This window comes from Vulpes vulpes, chromosome 7 (genome assembly GCF_048418805.1).
Source record: "Vulpes vulpes isolate BD-2025 chromosome 7, VulVul3, whole genome shotgun sequence".
Lineage (NCBI taxonomy): Eukaryota > Metazoa > Chordata > Mammalia > Carnivora > Canidae > Vulpes > Vulpes vulpes.
In genome coordinates, this window is record NC_132786.1 from 29,131,457 (window position 1) to 29,158,174 (window position 26,718).

Sequence of the window (26,718 nt, forward strand, 5' to 3'; positions counted from 1 at the left end):
GCAGACTCCCTGCAGGAAGCCCGATATGGGACTCCATCCCAAACCCTAGGATCATGCCCTTAAGCCAAAGGCAGACCCACAACCACTGAGCCACCCAGGTGTTCCGCATTTTTTACTTTTTCTTTTTTTAAAAATTTTTCTCCAGTGGTTAAACTTGCATTTGTACATAATTTGTATATACTTTGAGAAGAAATTACTTCTCTTGGTGTCTGGTTAGCTAATTATCTAACCCTTTTCTTTCTTTCTTTCTTTCTTTCTTTCTTTCTTTCTTTCTTTCTTTCTTTCTTTTTTTTTTTTAAAGAGCCATTATTAAATGTCATTCGATGTGTACAGCTCCTGGCCAGTTCCTAGTTTCTGCAAATTCTTCAACTTCACAGTAAATCTCTACTGGGCTGGGTAGCACCTTTACCTACCCTAGCTGCCTGGTTTTCCAATATTAGGAATTGATGCCTCACATTAAAGCTGCCTTTCCCAAGATGCTGAGTCACTGCAGCTTCCCCTGTGTCTGTCCCTGTCGCCTAACTTTTTGTTAGTGAGATGGAAAGCTGTATCCACCAATGTAAATGCATTAGTTTGCCTTTCCCTACCCAGCTGGTAACTGGGAATGAATGCCACAGAATGCAGGCAGAAAGCGAACAAGCAGTAAATGTTTTATCGGTTCAAGAAGCTATAATGATAAAGGATAGCTGTTTGATTTTTTTTTTTTTTTGGTACAATTCTGAGTTTGGGCAAAAGATGGGGGGTGCAGTCTTTTTTTAGGGGTTTCTCTTTTGTGAGCTGCAGCTCTGGGGAGGTTTCTTTTCTTTTTTTTTTAAGATTTTATTTATTTATTCATGATAGTCACACACACACACACACACACACACACACACACAGAGAAAGAGAGAGAGAGAGAGGCAGAGACACAGGCAGAGGGAGAAGCAGACTCCATATAGGGAGCCCGACGTGGGACTTGATCCCCGGTCTCCAGGATCGCGCCCTGGGCCAAAGGCAGGCGCCAAACCGCTGTGCCACCCAGGGATCCCTCTGGGGAGGTTTCTGATAAAAACAATAGCTTATTCCTAAATATAGGTCTTGCTCTAGGTCAGGCACCATTCTAAATACTCTCTATATACAAATTCATTTAATCCTCACTAGTACCTTATGAAGGAAATCTTATTCTTATTCTAGTTTTATAGCTTATCTCAATTGAACTCCTTATGCCTTACAGCAGGCAGAAATTCACTTGAAATTCTGGCATCAGGTGGTCTATCAAATTAATTTTTAGTGTGTGTTCCATCTTTTTCAGTCTTCATTAATATTTTATAGTCATACTTAGGGAAAAACTTAGGGCTGCCAGTTAGGTACATTTTAAACTGGGATTCATATTTTTTTTTAATTAAAAATAAAGCAGAGATACAAAATTTACCAAAGAAGGTTGTTTCACTTACTAAATTTTAAGTCAAATACTCTTGTAACCACTACCCAGGTCAAGAAATAGACTGAGACCCATCTTCCTACTAGTTCCTCTATTTGTCTCATCCCTATCTTGAATATCTGTTCCACCAAAGGTAACTGCTATCCTGAATTTTCGACAACCATTTTCTCAGGGTTTGTATAGTTAGATTATAAAGTATGCCTTCCTAGTGACCAAAGTTAGGTCTTGCCCAATTTTTAAAAGCTTGGCGTATTTTTTCATCTAAGTCTATAGGTTTTTTCTCTATTTGCTTTTTTCCTTATTAATTTACCTGTTAAAGAACTCAGGAGCATTTGACCTATGGAGTTTTCTAAGATGTAGATTTTGATGATTGTGTATTTGTGGTTTCATTTAACACTTTATCTTTTCTGTTTTTTTGCAAATTGGCAGGTAGCTTCAGAGAGTTGATTGGGATGGATATGTTTGGCAAGAGTGTAATGGTGTTGAGTTCTTTCATCAAAAGGTGCATAGTATCTGATTGTTTCTCTTTTTGTGATGATAGCAGCTCCTGATACACAGTGCCTAGATCCATTAATTCATTGAAGGTTGCAAAATTGTTTTCTTTTATCATTTCTTTTTCATTGATTCACTGGAGTAATTTAAACAAGCAGTTTCCTCATTTACTGTTTGATACTCTGTGCTATGATTCCTTTAGAAAAGGCAGAAAAATTACTTCATTCTGTCCTTTTATTTACCAATTTTCCAATTAAGGAATTGATTCCCTATCCTTCTGCAAATGTGACCAAATAGGCTTTTAAGAAATACTGTTATGAGGGGATCCCTGGGTGGCACAGCAGTTTAGCGCCTGCCTTTGGCCCAGGGCGTGATCCTGGAGACCCGGGATCAAATCCCATGTCGGGCTCCCGGTGCATGGAGCCTGCTTCTCCCTCTGCCTGTGTCTCTGCCTCTCTCTCTCTCTCTCTCTGTGTGTGACTATCATAAAAAAAAAAATTAAAAAAAAAAGAAATACTGTTATGAATGCAGAGGTTTAACATATTTGATGGGTTTTGATCAATTGCAGTTACTATCTCATTTCAAGTTTAAACTATGACTCATGTTTTGCCAGGGGTAGCCTCTTGAAATGTGCTCCCAAGTCCTTGTGTCATGACTGTAGTATTGATCTCTGATACCTTTCTTGCTAGCTAATGTGGCAAGCTAACCTTATAGACTTCCTGGAATCACCTATTTTTCCCCCTAAAGACTGAATTTCTTTTAGTGTGAACAGTATTTCAGGATTGCTAAGGTTTCTGAGTGCTAGGATGGTGTTTTGAGTTTGTAATTGTTTTTAGGTTTCTTTAGTGGACAGAACTAAGAAATATATTTTTACACAAAACCTCATGAGTAAATACTGATTCTTCCAATTCAGTCATGATTGCAGAGTTTTGTGCTTATTCTCCTATATTCTTCTGTATTCTTTTCCCACAGTGAGCATCTTGTTTCTCAAAGACTCAGGAAATGACAAAATTAGAATATCCCCAAAGTATTCATTTACTCTATTCAATATTGCACACATACCATTCTGCAGAATAACCATGTTAATACTACACCACTAATATATGAACTGATAAATCTTTTTTGTAGCATATATTCTTCTCATTTAAGTCGTCAAAGTATATCCACATTATCTGAACGTACAGTCATTGCATACTATATACAGACCTCCATTTATAAATACAAACCTCCATTATCTTGATTCTGTAAGTCATTATATATATCATGGTATAATTAATTCTTATATTGATATCTCTCTAGTCATTTTGGTTATTTGAATCTTATATTCCAGTAGGTACAAGTAAGGCTCATGAACACAAAGTTACCTGAGTTCTTGTCTGTTTTCACTTTGGGCCTTTTAAATGTAAATGTCAGTTTTGCTGGATATACCAAAAAAATAGGCTCACATTTCTTTTCTTGAGAATGTAAAATGTATCACTCCATTTGTTTTTGGAATAAAACATTGCATTTGAAAAGTCTGATAGCGGGGATCCCTGGGTGGCGCGTCGGTTTAGCGCCTGCCTTTGGCCCAGGGCGCTATCCTGGAGACCCGGAACTGAATCCCACGTCGGGATCCCAGTACATGGAGCCTGCTTCTCCCTCTGCCTATGTCTCTGCCTCTCTCTCTCTCTCTGTGTGACTATCATAAATAAATAAAAATTTTTTTAAAAAAAGAAAAGTCTGATAGCAATTGAATTTTATTTCCCTTATAAATAAGTCATTTTCTCCAAGGCTCAACTAAATTTTAAAAACATTACTCTAAAATTCAATAGTTGTTTTGAATCAGCACTCAGTTCTTTTGATATATACTTTTTTTAATTTTAATTTTAGGAAATACCAGCATACTTGCTTTCCCTTCCTTCATTGGCTATCTTTTTCAAGGTTTATTATTCATAGATTAGATTATTTTTGTCTGTCTTGCTATTGAATCTCTTTGTATCTCTTCTTTAAGAATTTTAAATAGTTTCCTAAAAAAAAAAAAATAAAAAAATAAAAAAGAATTTTAAATAGTTTCCTTCATTTTATTTTCTGTTTCTCTTACAGAACTATTCATTGTGTGTATTCATATTGTTTCTTGTTTAGTCTTTATTTCCAAAGTGATTTATTTTTTAATTTCCAATTATTTTTGTGGTTCTTATACCTAACTTGTGAATTTTCTCATTCTTATGTTGCTCTTTCATTTCTTGTTTAATTTTCCTGAAGTTTCCCAATTTGCTTTCAAATAGAAGCAATGGAAGATCACTTTCTCATGAGCACCTACTGGCTATTGGAGGTTCTGCTACTCTGAGAGCCATCCGATGCCCCGCTGTTTCACTCTCTTTCCCTGCACAGATGCTGATATTGTACAATATCTTCATGGATTTTATTGGTTTATTTTTATTTGCTTATATTTTGGGGTTCATAGAAATATCTTGTCACCTTGTTTTATTGTTAATATTGTCTGTGGATTTTTTTCTTTGGCTATCCAGTTCTGTTTTTATTGGGGGAATTTGGAGAAATAATTATAATAATTAAAAAAAACCGGTTGCTGCCAACGTCTCAAAATCATCAGATTTTAAGTGACAGATCCTCTTATAGACAGTGAGATTATACTTCTGATCAAAACAAAGTTCCTGCCCTCAAGAAGCATAAATTATAATGGAAAAAGATAGGTATTAAATGTGTACAGCAGTAAAAAAGTGAGAAAATGTTGAGTATAAGTAAACTCTATGAAGAAGATACAAAAAAGTAATATGTATCCAATCTTTAGTCCATTTCAACGTGTATATATAATTAGAAAATTACTTTTTAAATGACAAAGCATGTTTTCATATATTGTATTTTTTTACCCTGACTTTTATCTCACAAATAGGGTAGATTTTGTTTCCCACATAATGTGGAGGGATTTCAGACACACTAATTTTAAGTGACTTGCAGGACATTTAAAGTCAGGGCTTAAACTGGCATCTTCTGAAACCAACTCTGCCCTTCTTTAATTTAATATTTCATGTTTTTCATACCATATCCCCAGCTGGAGGCTAGAGGCTGGGGATGTTACTTTTTTTAGCCCGTATCTCTCCATAAGAGATAGTAAGATGTATGCTAAATGATGTTAGTGTGTAGGGAGAGAGTTAAATAGGAAGTTCTGCAGGTATGAGGGAAGAATGGGTCTCTCTGTGATGGGAACTACTGAGGAAGCCTTGATAAAGGAGATAGTGTTTGGGTGACCCTTGCATATAGGGAAACTGAGGGAATTCTGGGAAGGCTGAGCCATGTAAGCAAAGACATGTAGGGATGTACTCAGTATAGTTGGAGGATAGCTAGAGTTCATTCGCTGGTTTATTTGTTCCAGCATATACTCATTCAACAACTTTTTAGCTACTAGATGCCAGGCACTGTGCTGGGGGAGAGATATAAGGAGAGGTAAGAAAGGAGCCTAGTCTTGTGAGGGAACTATTGCTCTTTAACCTGATATAAAAATGAGACCCAAAGGATCAAATGTTCACTCACTTGCAGTGCTTGCTAGAGTAAGCAACTAGGGAGCTTACTAGTGAGCTGGAGAGCAGAGAAATTTAGACCTGGGATTTTGAGCTACTCTCTTGGCAGGGTCCTTCATGTTCCTGCCTTGAAGAAATCCATTTTCTCGGAGCATATCATGTTTGAGATGCACTGCTAGGGGAAAAGACTAGAAAAGTATGTTGAGAATTAGTTGGTAGCAGACCTTGATGTCATGATAAGAAATTTATTTTTCCTTAGAAAAGAGCCCTTGAATGTTTTTGGTGGGAAGACTGACCCAAGATGCTAGTGTAGTATGATGGAAATAGTACCACTTTGAATTTAGCTAGACAAAGATTCAAAAATCAGCTCTCCCACATTCTAAAAGTACCACACATTGGCAAATTTCATTTTCATGATATGTAAAAATGGGAATTTATTCATTTGTTTGTCCACTCTTTCCTTCATGTATTCACTCATTTTTAAATTTAACTAATATTTAAAAATGATACGTTATGTTCTAGAGCTACACTGTCCAATTAGCTACTAGTAGCTATTAGTAGCTACTAGCTCATGGAGCCAAAGGATGCTTAATATGAGGATAATTTGAAATGAGATGTGCTGTAAGTATTTTACATATATATACCAGATTTCAAAAATATTAGTAAGAGAAAAAGAATATGAAATACCCCATTAATAATTTTTATGTTCAATATATGTTGAGGGATCCCTGGGTGGCGCAGCGGTTTGGCGCCTGCCTTTGGCCCAGGGCGCGATCCTGGAGACCCGGGATCGAATCCCACGTCGGGTTCCTGGTGCATGGAGCCTGCTTCTCCCTCTGCCTGTGTCTCTGCCTCTCTCCCTCTCTCTCTGTGTGACTATCATAAATAAAGAAAAATTTAAAAAAATCAATATATGTTGAAAGGAAAAGAATTTGGATATATTGGACTAAATAAAAATATATTTTAAAAAATTAATTTCACAATTTCTTTTATTTTTTAACCTGGCTATTAGAAAATGTAAATGTGACCATATTTATGGCTTGCACTATATACTATATGACAGTGCTGTTCTAGATACTGGGCATACAGTACTGAATAATTTAGTGGTAGGAGACAGATAATAAGTGATTTCAAATATCAAAATCATATAATTTTAGAATACAAAATAGTTTCTGTGAAAAATGTAAAACAGGGCTATGCAGTAGAGAGGCACTCAAGCTTGAATAGGAGTGGTGGGGAAAAGAACATAAAAGTGGGTTGAGGAATAGAAGTAGATAGTTTGAGGGTACAGGATTTGTGGATGCATTGGGTTTAGAGGATAAGGGAAAAGAAAAGAAGGATAAATCCCACACTTATCTGGGGAGCATTAGGAAAGCTAAGGGTGATAGAGTTTATGAGGCACCTACTACAATGCTTGACATCTACGCGTCTCAGAAAATGCCAGCTGTACTCATCTATGGGGTCTGAGGGTGTGCCTGGCCATGGTGAATAGGGCTGCTATGAAGGAGATCTCTCTGGCATGGATTCTGTTCCGATTTTAAGACTGCTTTGTCTCTATCCAATCTTCAAAGTGATGTCTCAAACTAGAAATAAAACTTCATTTGGTGGTTTTTGATATGCCCAGTGTTTTCAGACATTTGTCTTCCTGTCTTCCCAACTGCCTCTCATACCATCTTCGTTCTCTCTGGCATGTCTATTTATTTGTAACATTTTTGTCAGCTACTTCTCTTTGTTAGTGGGGTTTATCTAACTTAGGTACTTATCCTCTCTCAGGAGCCCTGCTAATTTCTCCCTTTTGGGGTCTTGTAAGTATGGTTGCCATCTGTTTAAATATTTCTTCAGTGACTGAAAAACAAACTGATGCTGCCTTCCAAATACCAAAGGCACATAGCAAATTCTATATCCCTCCTGAGTAAAAAAATCCTCACATCTCTCTTTCTTTTATTGTCAAAATGACCATTTCCCCCCCGTACTATGGGAATAGAGGATTCAAGTGCAAGTGCGTCTCTCTACTTAATGGTGGAAAGCAGCACTCATGCCAGCACAATGTAGACACTGCAGATGTAGGTAATGCACCTTCTCACGTGGGCTATCCAGACACCACCCACCTCTCTAGCCAGCAGAACACATCCTTACATGGGCAAATACACACTGTAACATGTCATTGCCACTACATACATATCAGTATTGGGTATGAACTTTATGCCAAAAGACATTTGTCTTTTCCTAAGACAGAGCACTACTGTTGGTAAAAGAGCAAAGGGGAGGTTATTTTATGTGGAAAACAGATTTGCGTGACTGAGGTAGAATTGCTTAACAAATGGCCACTTCAAGTCATTCTGTCAACAACTATTTATATCATGCTTATCAAGTTTCCTCTGTGTATCCAGACCTGTGGCAGACAATGGAAATGAAGGGAAGCCTAATTCCCAAATTAATCTTGTCTTTAAGATGTTTTTAGAGAGGGGTGCCTGGGTGGCTCAGTGGGTTAAGCATCTGCCTTCGGCTCAGGTCATGATTCCAGGGTCCTGGGATCCAGCCCTGCATCAGGCTCCATGCTCGGCAGGGAGTCTGCTTCTCCCTCTCCCTCCCCTTGTGCTCTCTTTGCCTCTCTCTTTCTCTCTCTCTCTCTCTCTCTTGCATGTGCGTGCTCTCTCAAATAAATAAATCAAATATTTAAAAATAATTTTTAAAAAGATGTTTTTGGAGAGATGATCCTAAAAAAAAACACTAGCAAAACAATTAAAGGCTGAGACCTAATCCAAACTTCCAGCACAGATGTTAAGGAGGGAGAGAGGTCAGCAGTGAAGGTGTGGATGAAGTTCACAGCAGTCCTGAAAGGCCTTCTGCGTAAAATGGGCCTTGACGTCTAGACGTGATTTGAATAGACTGAGAGAAGAGAGAACAGCATGACCTAAATGGAGTGGAACAGGACATATGGGAGAGACAGTAGCAGAGAAGATGGCTCAGGACCCTGCAGTCAAGCAGAAAGTGTGACTTCTATGTCTTTGGATCCCAGTAAAGTGGGAGAGAAGGGAAAGACATCCTTAACTATTCCTGCCTCTTTTCAAAGTTAAATACCAGACTATAAGAAACAACATGCACAACATTGGAAAAATTTGCATTTATTGGACAATTCGTCTTACTATAGGGTATGCACTGAGAAGGACAGTGCCTTCTGCCTCTAGCAGGGGCTACCTTTAGGTGTAGCTCTGTAGCAGCTCCAGGTAGTTCCATTATAGCTGTAAAATGCCTTTGGACAAAATAAACATCAATGACCAGAATTCCACAGATGGCCAGCTCATGCTCAGAAGAGTTCCAAATATTACATGGGAGCCCACATGAACAAAATGATTTTCATTTATTTTTTTTCCTTTCTCAATGGATCTGCCTCCAAGCAGAAGGTGCCCAGAAAAGTTAGGCTTCAAGTGTCATTTCTTCAGGCTTTTGAAATAATTTAAATGCATTTCATAGGGTTTTTCTTTTCTATAACAGCTTTATTGAGATATAACTCCTATATCCTACAGTTGACCTATTTAAAGTATACCATTCAAGGGTTTTTAGTATGTTCCCAGGTGTGTAACTATCACCACAATAAAACTAGAGCATCATTATCACTAGAAAGAAGCCCCCTTAGTGTTTGCTCCCCATGTTCCCTAATCTCTCTTTTACTGCTCTCCTACTCCTTGACAATCTCTAATCTACTTTCTGAATTATAGATTTTTTCTACTCTGAAAATTTCATATAAAGGGGATCATACAACGTATGGTCTTTTGTGATTGGTATTTTTCACTTAGCATAGTCTGTTCAAGGTTCATGTGTGTTTTGGCATGTGTTGGTACTCTTTTTCTGCTGATAATATGGCACTGTATGGATTCAGCACATTTTATTTACCCGTTCTTCAGTTGATGGCCATATGAGCTGTTTCCACTCCTGGGCTATTATAAAGTATATTGCTATGACTGTTTATGTACAAATTTTTAATTTTTTTAAAATTTATTTATGATACTCACACAGAGAGAGAGGGAGAGGCAGAGACATAGGCAGAGGGAGAAGCAGGCTCCATGCACCGGGAGCCCGACGTGGGACTCGATCCTGGGTCTCCAGGATCGTGCCCTGGGCCAAAGGCAGGCGCCAAACCACTGCGCCACCCAGGGATCCCTATGTACAAATTTTTATGTGGACGTATATTTTTATTTCTCTCAAATGAAATATATATTCATTTCTCATTTTTCATGGTAGTTATGTTGTATAAAGTCACCAACTCTGAATTAGCAAATACTGTGCCATTAGTTCCTAGGAGGAATACAGGGTTAAGTGCCTGTAAATCACTGGTCACAAGACTTTCATCAACTGATTGATACATAAGCTTGTTTTATGTGTGCTTCTATTTAAAAATGCCTAATTTAATATATTTCTTACAAATGATTGATTACCTATAGTACTTCTTTATAATAAAACTCTAACTGAGAAGACTAATGTTTTCCTGACCCTAGGTAATATGGTAAATCCCATTGGTTTTTAGCTTTATAACAATGCTGTCAATTATGCTTTTACTATCAGTTATTATCTCGTGAATCCACAAATTTAGCCACTTTTCCATTTTTTCCATAGCTTCATTGTGTACTATAGATAACACTTTAGCACTTTCTGGAGTGGTTTCATATACACATCAGCAAATTTCCTCTTCCTTGTTCTAGATGTACAGTATTATCAATTAACATAGAACTCACAGCCAACATCACTATTACTCAAGCCTGAATGAAGCTTATTTAACACATGTATTTCTTCTGTAAAGCACATCATGATCTTCTACTTCAGAACGCTAGGAAGTACTTCAGCATTACCTTTGGGGGTCATTTTAGGCAGTGAAATCACTAACAAAAAGCACAAAATGCAAAATATGTGGCACTAAATAGACCATGAAAAGAACACTTGCTTATAGTATGGGAGGTGAAACAAGAAGGCAGAGCATTGCCTAGTTCAATCTCAGCTGGGATCATGCATGTCAGGTGACTCAAAATTTTGTCCCTTTACATATGTCCATGAATGATGACAGAAAGGTCATGGGTATTGATTTGGGGGTTGCACATAAATATTTGCAAGTAGGTAAATTGGAAAATGCATATGTATAAGTAACAGAGATTGACTGTAAATAGAAATGGAATTGTTGGGTCATATGGTGATTCTGTGTCTAAACTTTTGAGGAACTGCCAGATGGCTTTCCAGTGTGGCTTCAGCATTTTGCACTCTTGCCAGCAGTGTGTGAGGGTTCCCAATTCTCTTCATCCTTGCTAATGCTTTTTATTGCCCATCTTTTTCATTCTTGCCATCCTGGTGGTTGTGAAATGGTGTCTATTTGTGGCTTCATTTGCATTTTCCTGATGGTTAATGATGTCAAGTATATTTTTATGTTATTGGCCATTTGCAAATCTTCCTTGTAGAAATGTATATTCAAATACTTGGCAAATTTTTAAAAGATTTTATTTATTTATTCATGGGAGTCACAGAGAGAGGCAGAGACATAGGCAGAGGGAGAAGCAGGCTCCCTGCAGGGAGCCCAGTGAGGGACTCAATCCCAGGACCCAGGATCATGACCTGAGCTGAAGGCAGATTGAGAAGGCTCAACCACTGAACTACCTTGCTGCCCTACTTTGCAAACTTTTAAATTTGGGTTATTTTCAATTCCTAAGGAGACTTCCATACCATACTTTCAGTAATGGATAGAATGACTAGGCAGATTAATAAGGGAATAGGAGGAATGAGAAAACTTAAAACAACTTGACCTAACAGACACATATAGAACTATCTAGTTCTCCCTTTAATTCTGTCAGCTTTTGCTTCCTGAATTTTCTAACTACATGTATAATTATATGCATGCATATGTATAATTATCATATCTTCCTGATGGCTCAGCACTTTAATCATTACAGAGTCCCTCTTTATCTTTACTGAAAGTTTTTATTTTAAAGTTGTACTTTGTTTGATTTTAGTTTGACTACACTACAACTTTTTTGTATGCTGTTTGCCTGATATATCTTTTAATTATTTTTATTTTTATCCATCTGTATCATTGAAGCTAAAGTGTTATCTCCTTGAGACAACATATAGTTTTCCTTTTTTAAAAGATTTTATTTACTTATTCATGAGACACACACACACACACACACACAGAGAGAGAGAGAGAGAGAGAGAGAGAGAGAGGCAGAGACACAGGCAGAGGGAGAAGCAGGCTCCATGTGGGACTCAATCCTGGGACTCCAGGATCACGCCCCGGGCCTAAGGCAGGCACTCAACCACTGAGCCACTCAGGGATCCCCCTAGTTTTTCTTTTTATTTAATCTTACCATCACTATATTTTGATTAGATTTTATATTATTTTCAAATATAGTGTTATTGCTACAGTTGGATTTATGTATACCACTTTACTTTTTATTTTACTGTAGGAATAGTGTCTTTTCCCTTTATTTCTTTTTTACTACTTTCTTTTGCATTAAGAAAATATTTTATACTGCAACATTTTAATTCCTTTAGTGACTATTCCCCATATAATTTTAGACTTTTTCTTTAGATATTGCTTTAGGGCTTGCCATATGTATTTCAATTTATCAGAAATTTATCCTAACTTAATTGTACCTGGATATAGAAATTTTACTCCTATATAGCTGTCTTCTCTATTTCCCCTTTTTGTGCTATTATTTTTTTGCATATTAGATCTATTTATATTATAAACTAAACAATATATTGTTATAATTATTAATCCATATAATTTTAAGATTTATTTATTGATTTGAGAGAGAGAGAATGTATGCATGGGGATGAGGGGCTGAAGGAGAGGAAGAAAATCTCAAGAAGACTCCCCAGTGAGCAGAGAGCCTGATCCCAGTCTCAATACCATGCTCAATCTCATGACCCTGAGATCATGACCTGAGCTGAAATCGAGTCACTTAACTGATTACCTCCAGTTAATCTATATAATGTTATAACTTTCAAAGAAGCTGAGAAAAGAAATGTGAGCCGGATATATTTTAGAATTTGTTATATTAACCTTCTTATTTACCCTTTCTAGTTCTCATCATTTGTTCCTGTGGATTTGAGAATTACAGTGTCATTTCTTTACTTCTACCTTCCTCTTTAGTGCTGTTATTGTCAAATACATATTTGTATATGTTATTGGCCCAACTATAAAAAACAGATATTTCGCACATCTACTTTTTAATTAGTTAAGAAAAGAAAGAAAAAAAATATGTATTTATAGTGTTTTATTTTATGATTACGTATTTGCCTTACCTATGACTTTTTTATTCTTTTCATAAGAATTTAAATTATTTTCTGGTGTCACTTGCCATTAGCCTAAAGAACTTATTTCAGTATTTCACTTTTAAAAAATTTTTAATGTATTTTTTATTGGAGTTCAATTTGCCAACATATAGTTTAACACCCGTGCTCATCCTATCAAGTGCCCCCCTCAGTGCCCATCATCCAGTCACCCGATCCCCCTGCCCACCTCCCATTCTACTACTGCTTGTTCATTTCCCAGAGTTGAGTCTTTCATGTTTCTTTGATTTTTCCCACTCGTTTTCTCTCCTTTCCCCTATAATCGGTTCACTATTTTTTATATTTTCCATATAAGTGAAACCATAGAATGATTATTATTCTCCTATTGACTTACTTTACTCAGCATAATACCCTCCACTTCCATCCACGTCGAAGCAAATGGTGGGTGTTCATCATTTCTAATGGATGAGTAATGTTCCATTGTATAAATATATACCACATCTTCTTTATCCATTCATCTTTCGATGTACACCAAGGCTCCTTCCACAGTTTGGCAATTGTGGACATTGCTGCTATAACATTGGGGTGTAGGTGTCCCAACGTTTCACTGCATCTATATCTTAGGGGTAAATTCCCAGTAGTGCAACTTCTGGGTCATAGGGTAACCCTACTTTTAACTCTTTGAGGAATCGGCAGAGTGGATACACCAATGTCTTCTATGTCACTCACTCTTTCTTCCACTTCATTAACCCTCATTGTTAGGACATCCAGTTTGGATTGCATCTCATTTAATTGATTTTTAATTTCAGCCTGATTAGATCTAAATTCTTTAGTCATGAAGTCTCTTGATTCCTTTATGCTTTTTTTCCAGAGCCACCGGTAGCTTTAGAATTGTGCTCCTGAATTGGCTTTCTGACAGTGAATTGTAATCCAAATTCTGTAACTCTGTGGCAGAGAGTACTGTTTCTGATTCTTTCTTTTGTGGTGAGTTCTTCCGTCCAGTCATTTTGCTCAGTGCAGAGTGGCTGTTTGAGCCGGCTGAGTCAAGAATATCAACCGTGACCTAACTAAATTTAACCCTAGATGATTCTGATGAGATCAGAGACCAGAAAATGAAAACAAAGATCAGAACAAAATAAAACAAAAGGACCACTAAAGTGAAAAACAAATTTTTAAACAAAGTAATAAAAGATAAAAGGCCAAGAATCCCAAAGAAGAAAAAAAAAGAGAAAAAAGCAAAAGTAAAGAGGAAACAAAGAAAAAAAGAGAGAAGAAAAAAGGGGGGGGGTACTGGGAGATGGTGGTGGTGAAGAAGTGTTGTCTGAAGGAGAATGCATTCTACCTGTGGGGTCTTAGCGGGTGATCCTCTTGGTTCTGAGTGTATTAAGTCGTATGTAAAAGATGTTCAGTCCCAAATTTATATAAACCAGCAATACTTGTAGAGAGCCTCAACATTGACCACCAAAACATAAATGAGATAAAAAAGCAGGGCAGAATGTGAATGAAGAGAGAATATAATCTCACAGAATGAACCAGCACAGCATTCCACTTGGTTCTGGGTGTATGCTGGACATGTTTTAGGAGGTATTAACTTCCACTATTGTAGAACAAAATGAGGCAGAGAAAACAAAAAACATAAAACAAAACAGAACAAAACATATCTTGTATATCTCCCACAATTAAATTGAGTATGTTGAAGGGAATCTGGAATTGGAAAATATATCTAAGACATGTAATTGTAGAAATATGAAAGTCAAAAAGGAAGAAACTTAAAAATGAAGAGGTGGTAAAATATTGTAGTTAAGATGGGAAAAGAGAAAAAATATTGGAAAACTTTAATCTGATATAAAAACGAGTTTTACTGGAAGAAAGGAGAAAAAGAGGGGTACCTTCTAGTTCTATATAGTATAAATCTGTATATTTATAGTATATAAAGTATATAGTATATAAAGTATATAAAGCTTTCCCCTGGAGCTTTCCAGCACTGCTTGGTCAAGAACTTGGCTCTTCCCCTGTCCTTCCAGCTGGTCTTCTGCGGGGAGGGGTCTGCTGTGCTGATTCTCAGGTGTGTGCACCTTGCAGAGCTGCCCCACCCCCTGCTGGGTGCCAGGCTGAGTAGGAGCTGTTTATCCTGTGAGGCCCCTGTTCCCTGGCGGTCCTGCCTCTCCCAGGCACAGGGTGACACAAGGAGGAACAACCCCACTGGCAGTGGCTAGCTCTCTAGCCCTGGAGTCAGCTCCCCATAGTAACTAACACAGTCTCCCCCATCCACACTGGCCTAGATGCTCCTGGGGTGGCAGGGCGCTGACCTACACAGCTGGGGGCACCTGGCAGCAGGAGAGTCCTCACTATCCTGTGCCCTCCCTGCCTCCGCCTGTCCTCAGGGGAGTGTAGGATCCTGGGCTGTCTACACGTAGCACCCTGTGATCTGGGGCCTGTTGGAATCGTGCTCCTGGGGTGTGGCTCCCAGAGGCAGCAAGGTGCAGCCCTCTCTGCCCGGAGCCCCTTCCTGAGCTTCTCCCCGAGGCCCCTCCTGGCACGCTCCAGCCCTTTACCACGCTTGGCCTGTGGTCTGTGGCGCTCTCTCCCGCTGGGCGCACCTCCTCTGTTAATGACCCCAGGAGACTGGAGGCTCCACTGCCCCTCCTGTGGTTCTGCCCGATTTCCCTGCTGAGCATCTTTCCATCTGGGAAGAATCCGGTGCGGATTTTTAAAGTTCCTACTTCTCCAGGACTGGGCTTTTCCTGTCCCGGAGGCTTTAGCCTCGGCCCTTAGCCCAGGTCCTCACGGTGCCCCTCCGCCACTTGATTCTTTTTAATTTTTTTTTCCGCTTTCCTACCTTGTTAGAAGCGAAAACCCTTCTCTCTGTAGCGTTCCAGCTGTTCTCTCTTTAAATCTCAGGTCGGATTCGTAGGTTTTCAGGATTATTTGAAAGTTATCTAGGTGAGTTGATGGGACCAGGTCTCAGTATTTCTTTTAAAATAGATCTGTTGGTAACAAATTCTCCTCCTCCTCCTCCTCCTTCTTTTCTTCTTCTTCTTTAAATCTCAATGTCTTTATTTCACCTTAGTTTTTGAAAGATAGTTTGACTGGATATAAGATTTTTATTTGATGGATTTCTTTTTCTTTCAGCACTATGAGTGTGTTTTCTCTCTGACTTCTGGCCTGCATTGTTTCTGACAAGAAATTAGCTGTTATTCTTACTGTGGTTCCTTTGTATGTGATGAGCTCTTTTACTCTGCTGCTTCCACATTTTCCCTTTGTTTTGGATTTCAATATTTTAATGTGATGTATTTGAGTGTACAACATTTTGTACTTCTCCTACTTGAATTTTGTTGAACTTCTTTAATGCATAGATGGATATTTTTCTTCAAATTTGGGAGGTTTTCAGTCATTATTTCTATGAGTTTTTTTATCCTGTTCTTTTATCTTTCTCTTTGTCTGGTATTATTCTTTTATGCATATATTTGCATACTTAATAGTGTCCCACATTTCTTGCAGGAACTGTTCAATTTTCTTTATTATTTTTTTCTCCTCTTGGAGAGAAAATAAATAATATTTATTTTATAATATTAATAATCTCTATTGATATATCTTCAAGTTTCCAGTTCTTTCTTCTGCAAGTTCACATCTGTTATAGAACTCTAGTCAGTTTTTCATTTTAGTTATTATACTTTTTAACTCCAGAATTTCCATCTGATTTTTGCTGTAATTTCTAATTTTTTTGATAACATATTGTCATCATGCATTCTCTTCTTTCAGTATGATTTCCTTTAATTTTTTTGAGCACATTTTTAATTGTTTGAAATTTTGAAGTTGCTTTGAAGTCTTTGCCAGTTAAATTTAACATCTGAGCCCTTTCTGTTGTTGTTTTCCTGTGCATAGGTTATATTTTGCTGAATTCTTTGCATGTTTTATAATTGTTGCTGGTGAGAACTGAATATTTTAGTTAATATATTGTAGTGATGCTGGATACGGATTACTCCATGCTCCAGGACTTGTTTTTGTTGTTTGCATATTTATTTATCCAATGTCTTGGCTACTTTATGTCTAAGACTATTTTAATAATGTCTATTTTCCCATGATATGCAGCCACTAATGTCCCTGCTCAGAGGTTCAGCCATAGGAATGAGACAGTCACTATAGGATTGCAGTGATTTGTATAAGACTCTTTGTCTCTTTCTCTGATCTCTGGTAAACTGCCTGCCACTACTGGAATCCTACTCATCGTTCAGGCTCTGCTAATTGCTGGATAATTGCTCTATTGTTTTTGTCAATGCCTTGGAGTATAAATGCTGCACAGTGTGATCTAATTAAATTTTGTACTCTTTGTAAGGCTAGTTTTTGAGTGAAGTCTTTGAAGCTTTTTCTGACTCTAGGAATTGCTGGTTCTGAGCTATTGCTTTCTCTGGTTCTCTCTGCTAAGCTAGCTGGCCTATGGTTTAGGTCGTTGTTCTAATGGAGCAATCAGCTTTCTCTTAATTGCTTACCACTAAAATCTCCATTGCTTTTGAGAGCAACTTTATGCTTAAACCTTTCAATACCCTATTTCAAATGAAGTCAGTTCCTTTGGAGTGAGTTTAGGAGCTTTCTGTTTATATGGACTCCTTCTTCCCCATCTGTTCTTATGGAAAAATTTCTGAGCCACTGCTTCAGAGTAGGGAATAGGGGCAGTGGCTTGCTTCTCCTAGAATGACAACCTTGCTTTATTAGCTAGATAGAAATGGCAGGTTTTGATCTTCTCAGTTTTTCTCTCCTGGCATGGAACTCCTGTCCTACAAGCAAGCTGGGGCAAGAGCAATCAGGGTCCCAATATTCTTTGTCTGCTGTGCCTAGGATAGAGCTTCTGTCCTATGGATGAGTATGGGTAGGGGAGGAGAATATCTAATCTCTTGGCTAAATTGCCAGGAATTTATCTTCTGTATCTTGGAGCCAAAGGGGTATTAATGTTGGTGGTCTGAATTTCCTAATATCCCCTAACTGGGAGCTGATGAGAGAGGGAGCTCTATTTTCTTGACCATACCCAATCAAAATGGTATTTCTATCATGCTTACCTGGAGGAAGGGAAAGGGTTATCTCTAAAGTGCCATAGATTCTTGCTATTCTTACTGGGAGTTAATATATTTTTTTGAATAAATACTTGTTAATTTCCTGTTTGCTCTTAGTATAATTTCAAGAGACTTTAAATAATTTTTTTTTAATAATCTTTAGCACTTATGGTTGTTTTGCTGGGAGTAATTGTATGGAATTTCTCACTCTGACATTCTGGAAGTGAAAATCCCTCTCTTTTTTGTATGGCTTTTTGTATGCACCTGATGGAGAATAAAGGCAGTTATCTGAATTTAGTAAAAAAAAATACTTATAAAATATGAAAAGGACTTTCAGGACTTGATTTCTGGCCAGAGTCGGCCAGCCTTTTCCACCTTGATTGAATTCTTCTGAAAACTTCTTACCTTTGAAAAATGCTTTGAGTGTGCTGCCTTAGGATACTCCACACATTTTTTTTTTCTTTCAGCAGTGTGGACATTACATTGAAAAAGTCTGAATTTTCTCCAGTTTGAAACCCATAATTTAGGACAATCTTAGACTCCTCTTCATTTATTTGATATCTTGGAGCCATTCTAAATTTGTTAAGCCAGAAACTTTAAATGTATTCATTGAGGTCACTTAATCAAACTTTATGGAATTTCTGCCCTGAGCCATATATCAACATTGCTCTGGGTGCAGTGGGAGACTCCAGTAAAGATGATATGATCTGTAGCTGTAAAAAAACATTAATTTGGGATGTAGAATAGCTAAGAGTACACAATTAAATTTTAACACTTTACAGGTACTTGGATAGTATTGAGATTCTTCCTGGGTGGTTGTAGCTCCACCAGGGTCATTAGAATAGTCTGAGTTGGTGGTATTTACAATATGAGTTACAGTGACTCCTTTAGTAAAATATCCAATAAACATATCCTGCTGGCTTCAACGGCTGCCTAACTTGTCAGGACACTACTACAGTTTCTCTATTGCCAGAGACTTAACCTTTCTTGATCCCTCTTCTACAACTATGGCATAGCTATATTCTATGATATTTTCTTGCCTAACCATTGGTTCTTTGATTATCCTTTGATTCTTCTATATGATTATGTGAATGAGATTGTATAGGAGACAGAAAGCTAGGAATATATATTAAAACTATGATGAAATTAGCATGAATTTTAGGATGATGTTCCCCTACTTGAACCTTCAAGTTAGTTTATAAATTGCTGATACCTCTGATTCTTTTCCTGGCCATTGTCCTGTCAGTCTGAAATAATTTAGCTGACAACTAGGTGTCCTTGCATTATCTGTCTCCTCTTTTGATTTTCACGTCATGTAAATTACTAACCCCACAAACCAACCCTCAGCCCTACTCATTCAGTAAACATCTATAGTGCCCCTGGTGTTACAGGCATTGTACCAGGTTCTTTGACTTCAATACCAATGAGATGATCTCCTTAGCCTTAAAGGAGTTTTGTAGGCTTGTGAGGGGACCAAAAATGAAAACAGACACATATAATAATTCAGTGTTCCATTATAAAAGAAGTATATGCAGGACATATAGAGGACCTAAGGTCAATGCTTGGTTTTGTAGGAAGCAGAAAAAGCTTCATCTCAAGGAAATTATGATTAAACTACATCTTGAAGCAGATTCTAGAAAGACTGATTAGATAAGTGGTAAGGAAGGCATGAGAAAGGCTTAGAGATGAAAATACATACAAATAGGCTTACTTTACATAATTTTTTAAAAAAAATGTTATGATTGGGAGAGTGTGAGTCTAATAGGAGACTATGATTTCTTGATTATGCTATTTTCCTTTTATTTTCTGAGTCCCCTCTCCAATTCTCCTGCTCTCAACCTCCTTAGTAACAGAGAAGAAAGTCATAGTCATCTAACACAGCATCTAACATATTTGGCAGGTCCTTAAAAATGTGTTGAATGAATGAGTATAATGAATCAATTGATCATTATCCAGTTTAAAGTGCAGTGCTTTGCCCTAGAAACTATTTCTGAGTGTTCTTCATATACTGATACCAGCCCCTGTGTCAGGCTTCCAGCCTCTCTGTAGAAATGTCTACATCTTAGAGCTCCATGGAGAAAAGCCAAGTTTGGCAGGCACTTTTGTAACGCCCTGATTTGTAATGTCCTGACATCCCTGGGCTCTAAATCCCTCCATGGGTTCTGTGACATCTCCTGGGTTTGTTTGGGGAAGTAGGTGAAGAAAAACCAACTCTTCCCTGTATTGCTTGGTCTAGTTAGTTTCCACAGCACAAAGGTGTGAAAGTGTTAGTGATTTTTTTGTTTGTTTGGGTATTTTTACTGAGAGTAAGGAAACACTCAAAGTAACTCAAAGCTTTAAATGTCATCAGTAAGGATGACTCAGTAGACATAGCCTCATGCCTTAACAAGGTGTCCTGCCATAAATATTTATCTCTGTCCAGGAAAGGACCTTTGGAGGAGCTCCTCTTCTCTATATAGGACCCATTTCCTCTCAATGACCCAACCCCTAGCACTACATTTCCTCAAATCTTATCCATTAACTGTGATAAAGGGGTCAGGGAGACACACTAAGATTTAATAATTTAAGGTCAAGAGAATAAATGGCAGTAGGTGCCCCCCACCCAACAACACTCCTTTCAGAGATGAACACTAATTATGAGAGATATTAGAGATGAATGCCTTAAGGAGAAAGGAGTTACTTTTCTAACTGCCACATAATTTGCAAGGCAACATTCTCTCCAGCAGTCTGGACATCTTGTTATTCTGCAGAAAATATATAATTCTCTTTTTCCATCCTATCTCCACCTTCATCCTTCTGTTAATGCCATTTTAAATTGTACTGCACTCTTCAGGCCTGCTTGGAATAAGAGAAGGGGCTATTAGGGGGCCAGGTCCTTATCCAACACTGCTGTTTAACAGAAAGATGCTTTGCTCTTGCTATCCCATTAAGGAATAGATTATTAACTCCTTATCTGAGAGTCTGCTTTGCCCTCAATTTCTAACTAGGCAGGAGGGGAGCCCATGGATTAATTTTCCCTTTGTATAATATAGGTAATTGATGATCTTTGTGCACAATAGCCAGGTCGCATGATCTAACAAAGGATTTATTTATTTTTTTCTGATTCATGATTCATTTTCATTGTCTTACAAAAGAATCAAAATCAATCTGGATTTAAATATTTTGTGCTGTGTTTAACTAATCACCTTTCCCAAAGAAAAGGAAATTATACAAACTCTCCTGGAAAATTCTGCTAGCATGGTCATCATAGCTTGATGGTATATACTCCAGTTAATTATGAAAAATGTTCAACTCCTTAAAGAAATCTTAAAAAAAAGAAAATCTTAAACATGCGGCCATGTATCCCAGTGAGGCTAAAATTGGTGGAAGATAGAGCTGAATGCTAAATGATAATTTCTGCTAAATAATTCAGGCCATCTGAACTCTGATATTTTAGTTACTTTAATGAGTCTAATGGGTGCAATTAGAGACTGTTCCCCTCATGGTGCCAGACACAATGTGCTCTCACCTAATCATGGGAACTGTTTTTCTCTGGGTAACTCATACCTGCACATGTGTCCTATATTTTCTGTTTCTGGCAGTAGTAACCACTAAATAAGTGTAGATTGAAGTCAGTAACTGAAAATGTTTTGATGATGATTATCATGAAGAAAAAAAAAAGGTTGCAGAGCAAAAACTAGACATTTCAGTGAGAAAGTCTGTGGTAAATCTCATTTGCAACAGAATAGAATGGGGAAAAAATAGGACTTGGGGTTCTCTCTAATGTTATTACTTTTTCTTTCTTCCTTGCAGGGAAATGACGCTGATATGGTGGATAAGAATAAGTGCTGTACACTCTGTAACATGTCCTTTACGTCGGCAGTGGTGGCGGACTCACATTATCAAGGCAAAATCCATGCCAAAAGGTTAAAACTGTTGCTAGGAGAGAAAACACCACTAAAGACCACAGGTATGTGTATGAACGATGATCCCAGGAGACACTGAAGTCCACGCACTGTGCCTGTCCCGTTAGTTGTGCTCCCTCTTTAGAAGAGGCTGCCTGAATAGAGTCTAAACATTGATGCCTTTCGAAACCTAAAGGGATGAACAGGTAGCCTAGCAGACCTTGCCGTTGTACGACTATTAAATATAATTACAGGTGCTCATTCTCTAATGCTGGCTCCTTCAGATTAGTAATTCAGCAGCTGGCATCTTCTGCAAGGATCTTTGCATCCTGCAAGATGTTGCCTATCATATTTATTGTATATTATATAAGATACCATGCCTATTATATAACAAATGCTCTTCTTCCTTAGCTTCAGTGTGTAATCCATGTGGGTAATGGGTGGTGTGTTGTGTCCAGTGGGTGGATTCACTACCTGTATCTGTATAATGCAGGTTATCATCCTGCCCTTATGTTGGTGAGGATGGGGACATGGAAAACTGTGGTCTTTAAAAACACTTCCCTTTGCAGACGGTTAAAGTGTTTTTTATTTTTTTTCCCCTGAGGTGACAATTCCTGTTATCTATAATTCAAGCCCGTTAACTTTCACAACAAGAAGCTTAAATATTGATAAAAGATCGTGTGACCCTGTAATTGCTTAACTAAAATAATTCTTTATAAGTCTATCAAATTATGAAACTAAAATACTGTTATAATTGAATCAAGTTAGATTATTTGGACAAGGTTTAAATGGTGGTAAAGATGTTCTGAGGCTGGGTTATAATCCCAAGAAGTTGGGAGTATATTTCATGATGTCTATTCTTCCAATGCAATTAAAATTTAGCAGTTCATTTTATCTTTCTGTCTAATGAATAGTGCATAAATTGTGGGCGTAATTATTTTTAAATGGTATTTTGGAGATTGGAGAAAGCCTAAAACAATACTTGGGTTTTATTCTCACCAGTGTTTTCCTTAAGAAAAATATCTTCTTTCACCTAGAGAATAGCAAGGAATCTTTTCACTATATTTTTCTACTTAGTTTAACTAAGGGGTATTGTTTTTGTAAAGGTGGCTATGACATTCAGATGTAGGACGGGGTTGCAAAACACTTGAAATCTAGAGCCAAGCTCAGATTGTTCCTGGGCATACTCCTTGTGCTAGCATTTTATAAGCAGCCACTCGGTTGAAACTCCTGACTTTTGTTCTCTAAAAGATTGGATATTCACCTTGTAACCTACTCCCCGACAAATTTCTTAAAATAGACACCTCAAAGAAACAGTCACTGGAAAATTTTTACCTGTTTTATACGAGTGAGTAACTAGCCCATTTGTTCTTTCTGCCTAAGCAGAGAATTGCTGTTAAATTTAATTTTGGAGATAGTGATGGAAGAGGAGAAGCTGTATCTTTGTTTATCACGTCAATTACCAAAAGGGAGAGTTATTATTTCTGTAAAAAAAATCACCACATGGCACAAATGGTTCTTTATGAATTTAAATGCATCCTCCAGATAACCAAGCACCAGTTTGTTTTCCTGAATTCAAATACCCTCTGAGCTGGTGAATATAACTTGGGGGTAATTTGTCAGTTCCCATCAATGTATTTCAAAGGTGAGATTAGAGCACTTAAACTGCAACCTTTACTTAATGATTTTGTCTTGGTGTCCACAGAGCTGGCCCAGTCCTCAGTGTGACCAGAATCAGGTTGCCAGTTAGGCCAGAAGGGGATGGGGGTGGGGTGGGAGGTAAGTAGCTCTATCAGCCTGTAGCTTGGGCTGGGGAAACAGATTTCAATTGCTTTATGCCAGCATCTCCTTTCCTCATATAACTCATTGGTGCCCAGCCTGCACATCCCCCTTCTGTTCCTTAGGCTTTCATCTGTTCTCTCTAAAGCTTCTTGGAGCAGAAGGGGTCTTGGAAGATGGCAATACCAGACAGAATTAGAGGGTCTGAGAACTAAATTGATCCCTGGGCTTGGGTTAGTATCAACTCAGCTTCTGGCAGGGAGCCAGGTGAGTCATTAGATATAAGTATAAGCAGAGGGTAGTCATTGGGAGGTGTGGCATAGGATAAGAGTTGAGGGCTTTAATAGAAGAGTGGAACCCAGCAATGGAGAGTCTGGGGACAGTGATCCTGCAGAGACTCAGGCCAGGTACTGGCATTGGGAAAGTCTGGAAGGTGGTAGGAGGGCCCTAGCTGTAGGCTAGTGTAAGTAAAGGCTGTTATGAGTGTGGCAGGGCACCATCATTTAAGACAGGAATACTGGACTAGAAGTCAAGTGTAAGGAACAAATCAGGAACCTACTTTGCAGAGTGAGGATATAGGTTGAAGCTTGGTCTCAGACAAATTCATATACTTTACGTAAGGAGCAAGAGGCACCAGAAAAGAATACCTAGGCCGTGGGCTTCCTGAGCTGCTAAGTTCAGTCCTTCCAGCTCCCTGAAGAGTCAGGATAGCCTGCCATACTTTCGTGCTGCCTGAGGCCAAGCCCAGTGGATGTTCTTGAAGGATTTTACCTTCTAAGCTGTGGCTGCCCTATGCACGTCTAGGAATGGCTCTGCCTAACCAACCAGGTTGGCATGAAATTATTTCTATAATGAAAACAAAAGGAAAAGAAAAAGAACATATAAAACCCAACCACCTGAACTGGGAAGCAAGTCCCCTGTTCAGGTATGCTGTGTAAGCTACCCCTCCGAGAATAACAGGCTGTTGAACTGTAGTGATTTCTGGGTAGGGTTAATTGAAGTACGACTCAGTGACTCCCCCAGCTACTCCATCAGATGAGGGTGAGCAGTTGGTGTCTGTGAATCATTACCTTTCTGCCTACTCAAGATGTGCTTTGATCAAGCATCAACTGGATAGCTTGCAGAATTATTAATTATTGCAGTTTGGGTTGTCTTCTCCAGATGGGAGCATGTTTACTAGAATTTCTGAAATGCTTGACAGAGCTGCTGGAGCAAATAACAGCTCTCATTCTTGTTGGTCAGTGTGCTTCTGGATCTCTGTTCTCCTTCATGCTGTTCTAGATCCTGCTGGAAGATGAAAGCTTGAGGAGAATTCTAGATCCACATGTTCTTTCAGGGTCAGCAGACCTCACATGGAGGACATGCCCAGGTCAGAGGTGGCCATAATCAGGTAGTTTGCCACACTGTGAGAAGGATGTAGAGGAGGCATCGATCGGAGGCCTGAATAGTGAAGGGCATGACAATCCTCTCACTAGAGGGAGAATAAAGGAAGCCAGAGTGGTTTAGCATGGAAAAGAGATTGCTCAGGGGCAAATCTTTGGTTTCAAATTTTTTTTAACTTAATTAACTTATTTTTGTTCCTTTTTTAAAAATTTAAATTCAATTTGCTAACATATACTGTAACACCCAGTGCTCATCCCATCAAGTGCCCTCATCAGTGCCTGTCACCCAGTCACCCCATCCCCCAACCTCCTCCCCTTCTGCAACCCTTTGTTTATTTCCCAGGGTTAGGAGTCTCTCCTGGTTTGTCACCTTCTCTAATTTTTCCCACTCAGTTCCCCTCCTTTTCCTCATAGTCCCGTTCACTATTTCTTATATTCCGCATATAGCAGATCTTTGGAAGGCTGTTATGGCAAAAAAAAAAAGATTCATGGTGTGTGTGTCTGTGTGCGTGTGAGTATGAGAGGGTATGTAGAAATACGTGAATGTATGTGAGTGGGAGTGTGAGAATAGGTGAGAGTGTGTGCATTTGTGTGCATGTGTGAAAGTGAGAGAACATTGTGAGAAAATATGAGAGTGTGTGTGCGTGTGGGTATGAGAATATGTGAGTATATGAGTGTATGTGTGTAATAAAGTGTGTGAGAATATGTGTGTGAGGCAAATATGTGTGTATACGTGTGTCAGAGAAAGTGTGAGAATGTGTGTGAATGTGCACGAATATGTGAGTGTATGTGTGTGCATGTGAATGCACGAGAGCATTATGAGAATATGTGAGAGTGTGTGTGTGCCTGGGTGTCAGTGTGAGAATATGTATGTGTGTACGCATATTTGACTGTTGAGAATGTGTGTGAGAGAATACGTGAGAATATGTGTGTATAAGTGTATGTGTGTGAGAATATGTGAGTGCGTGTGAGCATATGTAACAGTGTATATGCATGTGTGAGTATGAGTGTGTGTGAGGGTGTGTGTGAGTGTGCACTTGGATGCAACAGTTGTACCCAGTGGATAGAAAATTAAGGCGTTAGATCTGAACTCAAGATAAGAAAAAGATGACCAAGTTCCAGAGAGATTAGATTTCTGTGATGAGGCCACAAGGCAAGCCAACCCACTGGCTCCCGATGCCGGAGAGGGCGGTCCCTGCCCAGGTGTGCTGGTGAGCCGCCCTGGAGCAGCGGGCCCCAGAGCTGACAGCAGGCTCTCAGGGTGTGTGGCTGGTGGGGTGCAGGGGCTGTTGAAACAGAAGCTGGCTGGCACTTGGCAAGGACATCAGCCTAGATGACATTTAGAGTCCTTCCATCCCAATTCTTAGCCCCTTGCTACCTGCAGCTTTGACCCTCTGATGTGACAGGCAGTAAGAATGCTGGCCTGGGAGTCACAAGACAGGAGCCCAGGCCCCAGCTTGGCCTAAGGTGCTCTGTGATCTTTAGCAGGGTTATCCTTTCCAACCTCACCTTTCTCGTCTGTCATTTAATTCCTTTCTTTTGAAAAGATTTTATTTATTTATTTGAGAGAGAAAATGAGAGCAAGCAAGCACAAGGGGGCAGGTAGGGGCCGAGGGAGAGAGAGAGAGAAGTAGACCCCCTGCCTATCAGGGAGCCCGACATGGGGCTGGATCCCAGGACCTTGGGATCATGACCTGAGTTGGAGGCAGATGCCCCACCCACTGACCACCCAGGCACCCCTGTCATTTGATTGTAACACTGGATGCTTTTATCTCACTGGCCCTTTTATGGAGGAAACAATAGATTTTCAAAGTTTTAGAAATTAGAAGTTCATGCACAGGTGAGCATGTGGTAAATAAGTTGATTGGTGGTGGGGAGCATGTGGTAAATAAGTTGATTGGTGGTAGGGAGGGGCAGCCTAAC

The 26,718-nt window shown here is 38.7% G+C and overlaps 1 protein-coding gene across 2 annotated transcripts in view; it reads left to right on the top strand.

Annotated features, from left to right (window-relative positions):
- The window catches only part of ZMAT4 (zinc finger matrin-type 4), a 335,088-nt gene that overhangs the window by 160,349 nt on the left and 148,021 nt on the right, over positions 1-26,718 (top strand). For both annotated transcript variants that reach the window (XM_025993639.2, XM_025993641.2), the window contains exon 4: positions 21,543-21,699. In XM_025993639.2, coding sequence (XP_025849424.1) covers positions 21,543-21,699 — 157 coding nt within the window. The remainder of the gene's footprint in view (positions 1-21,542; positions 21,700-26,718) is intronic.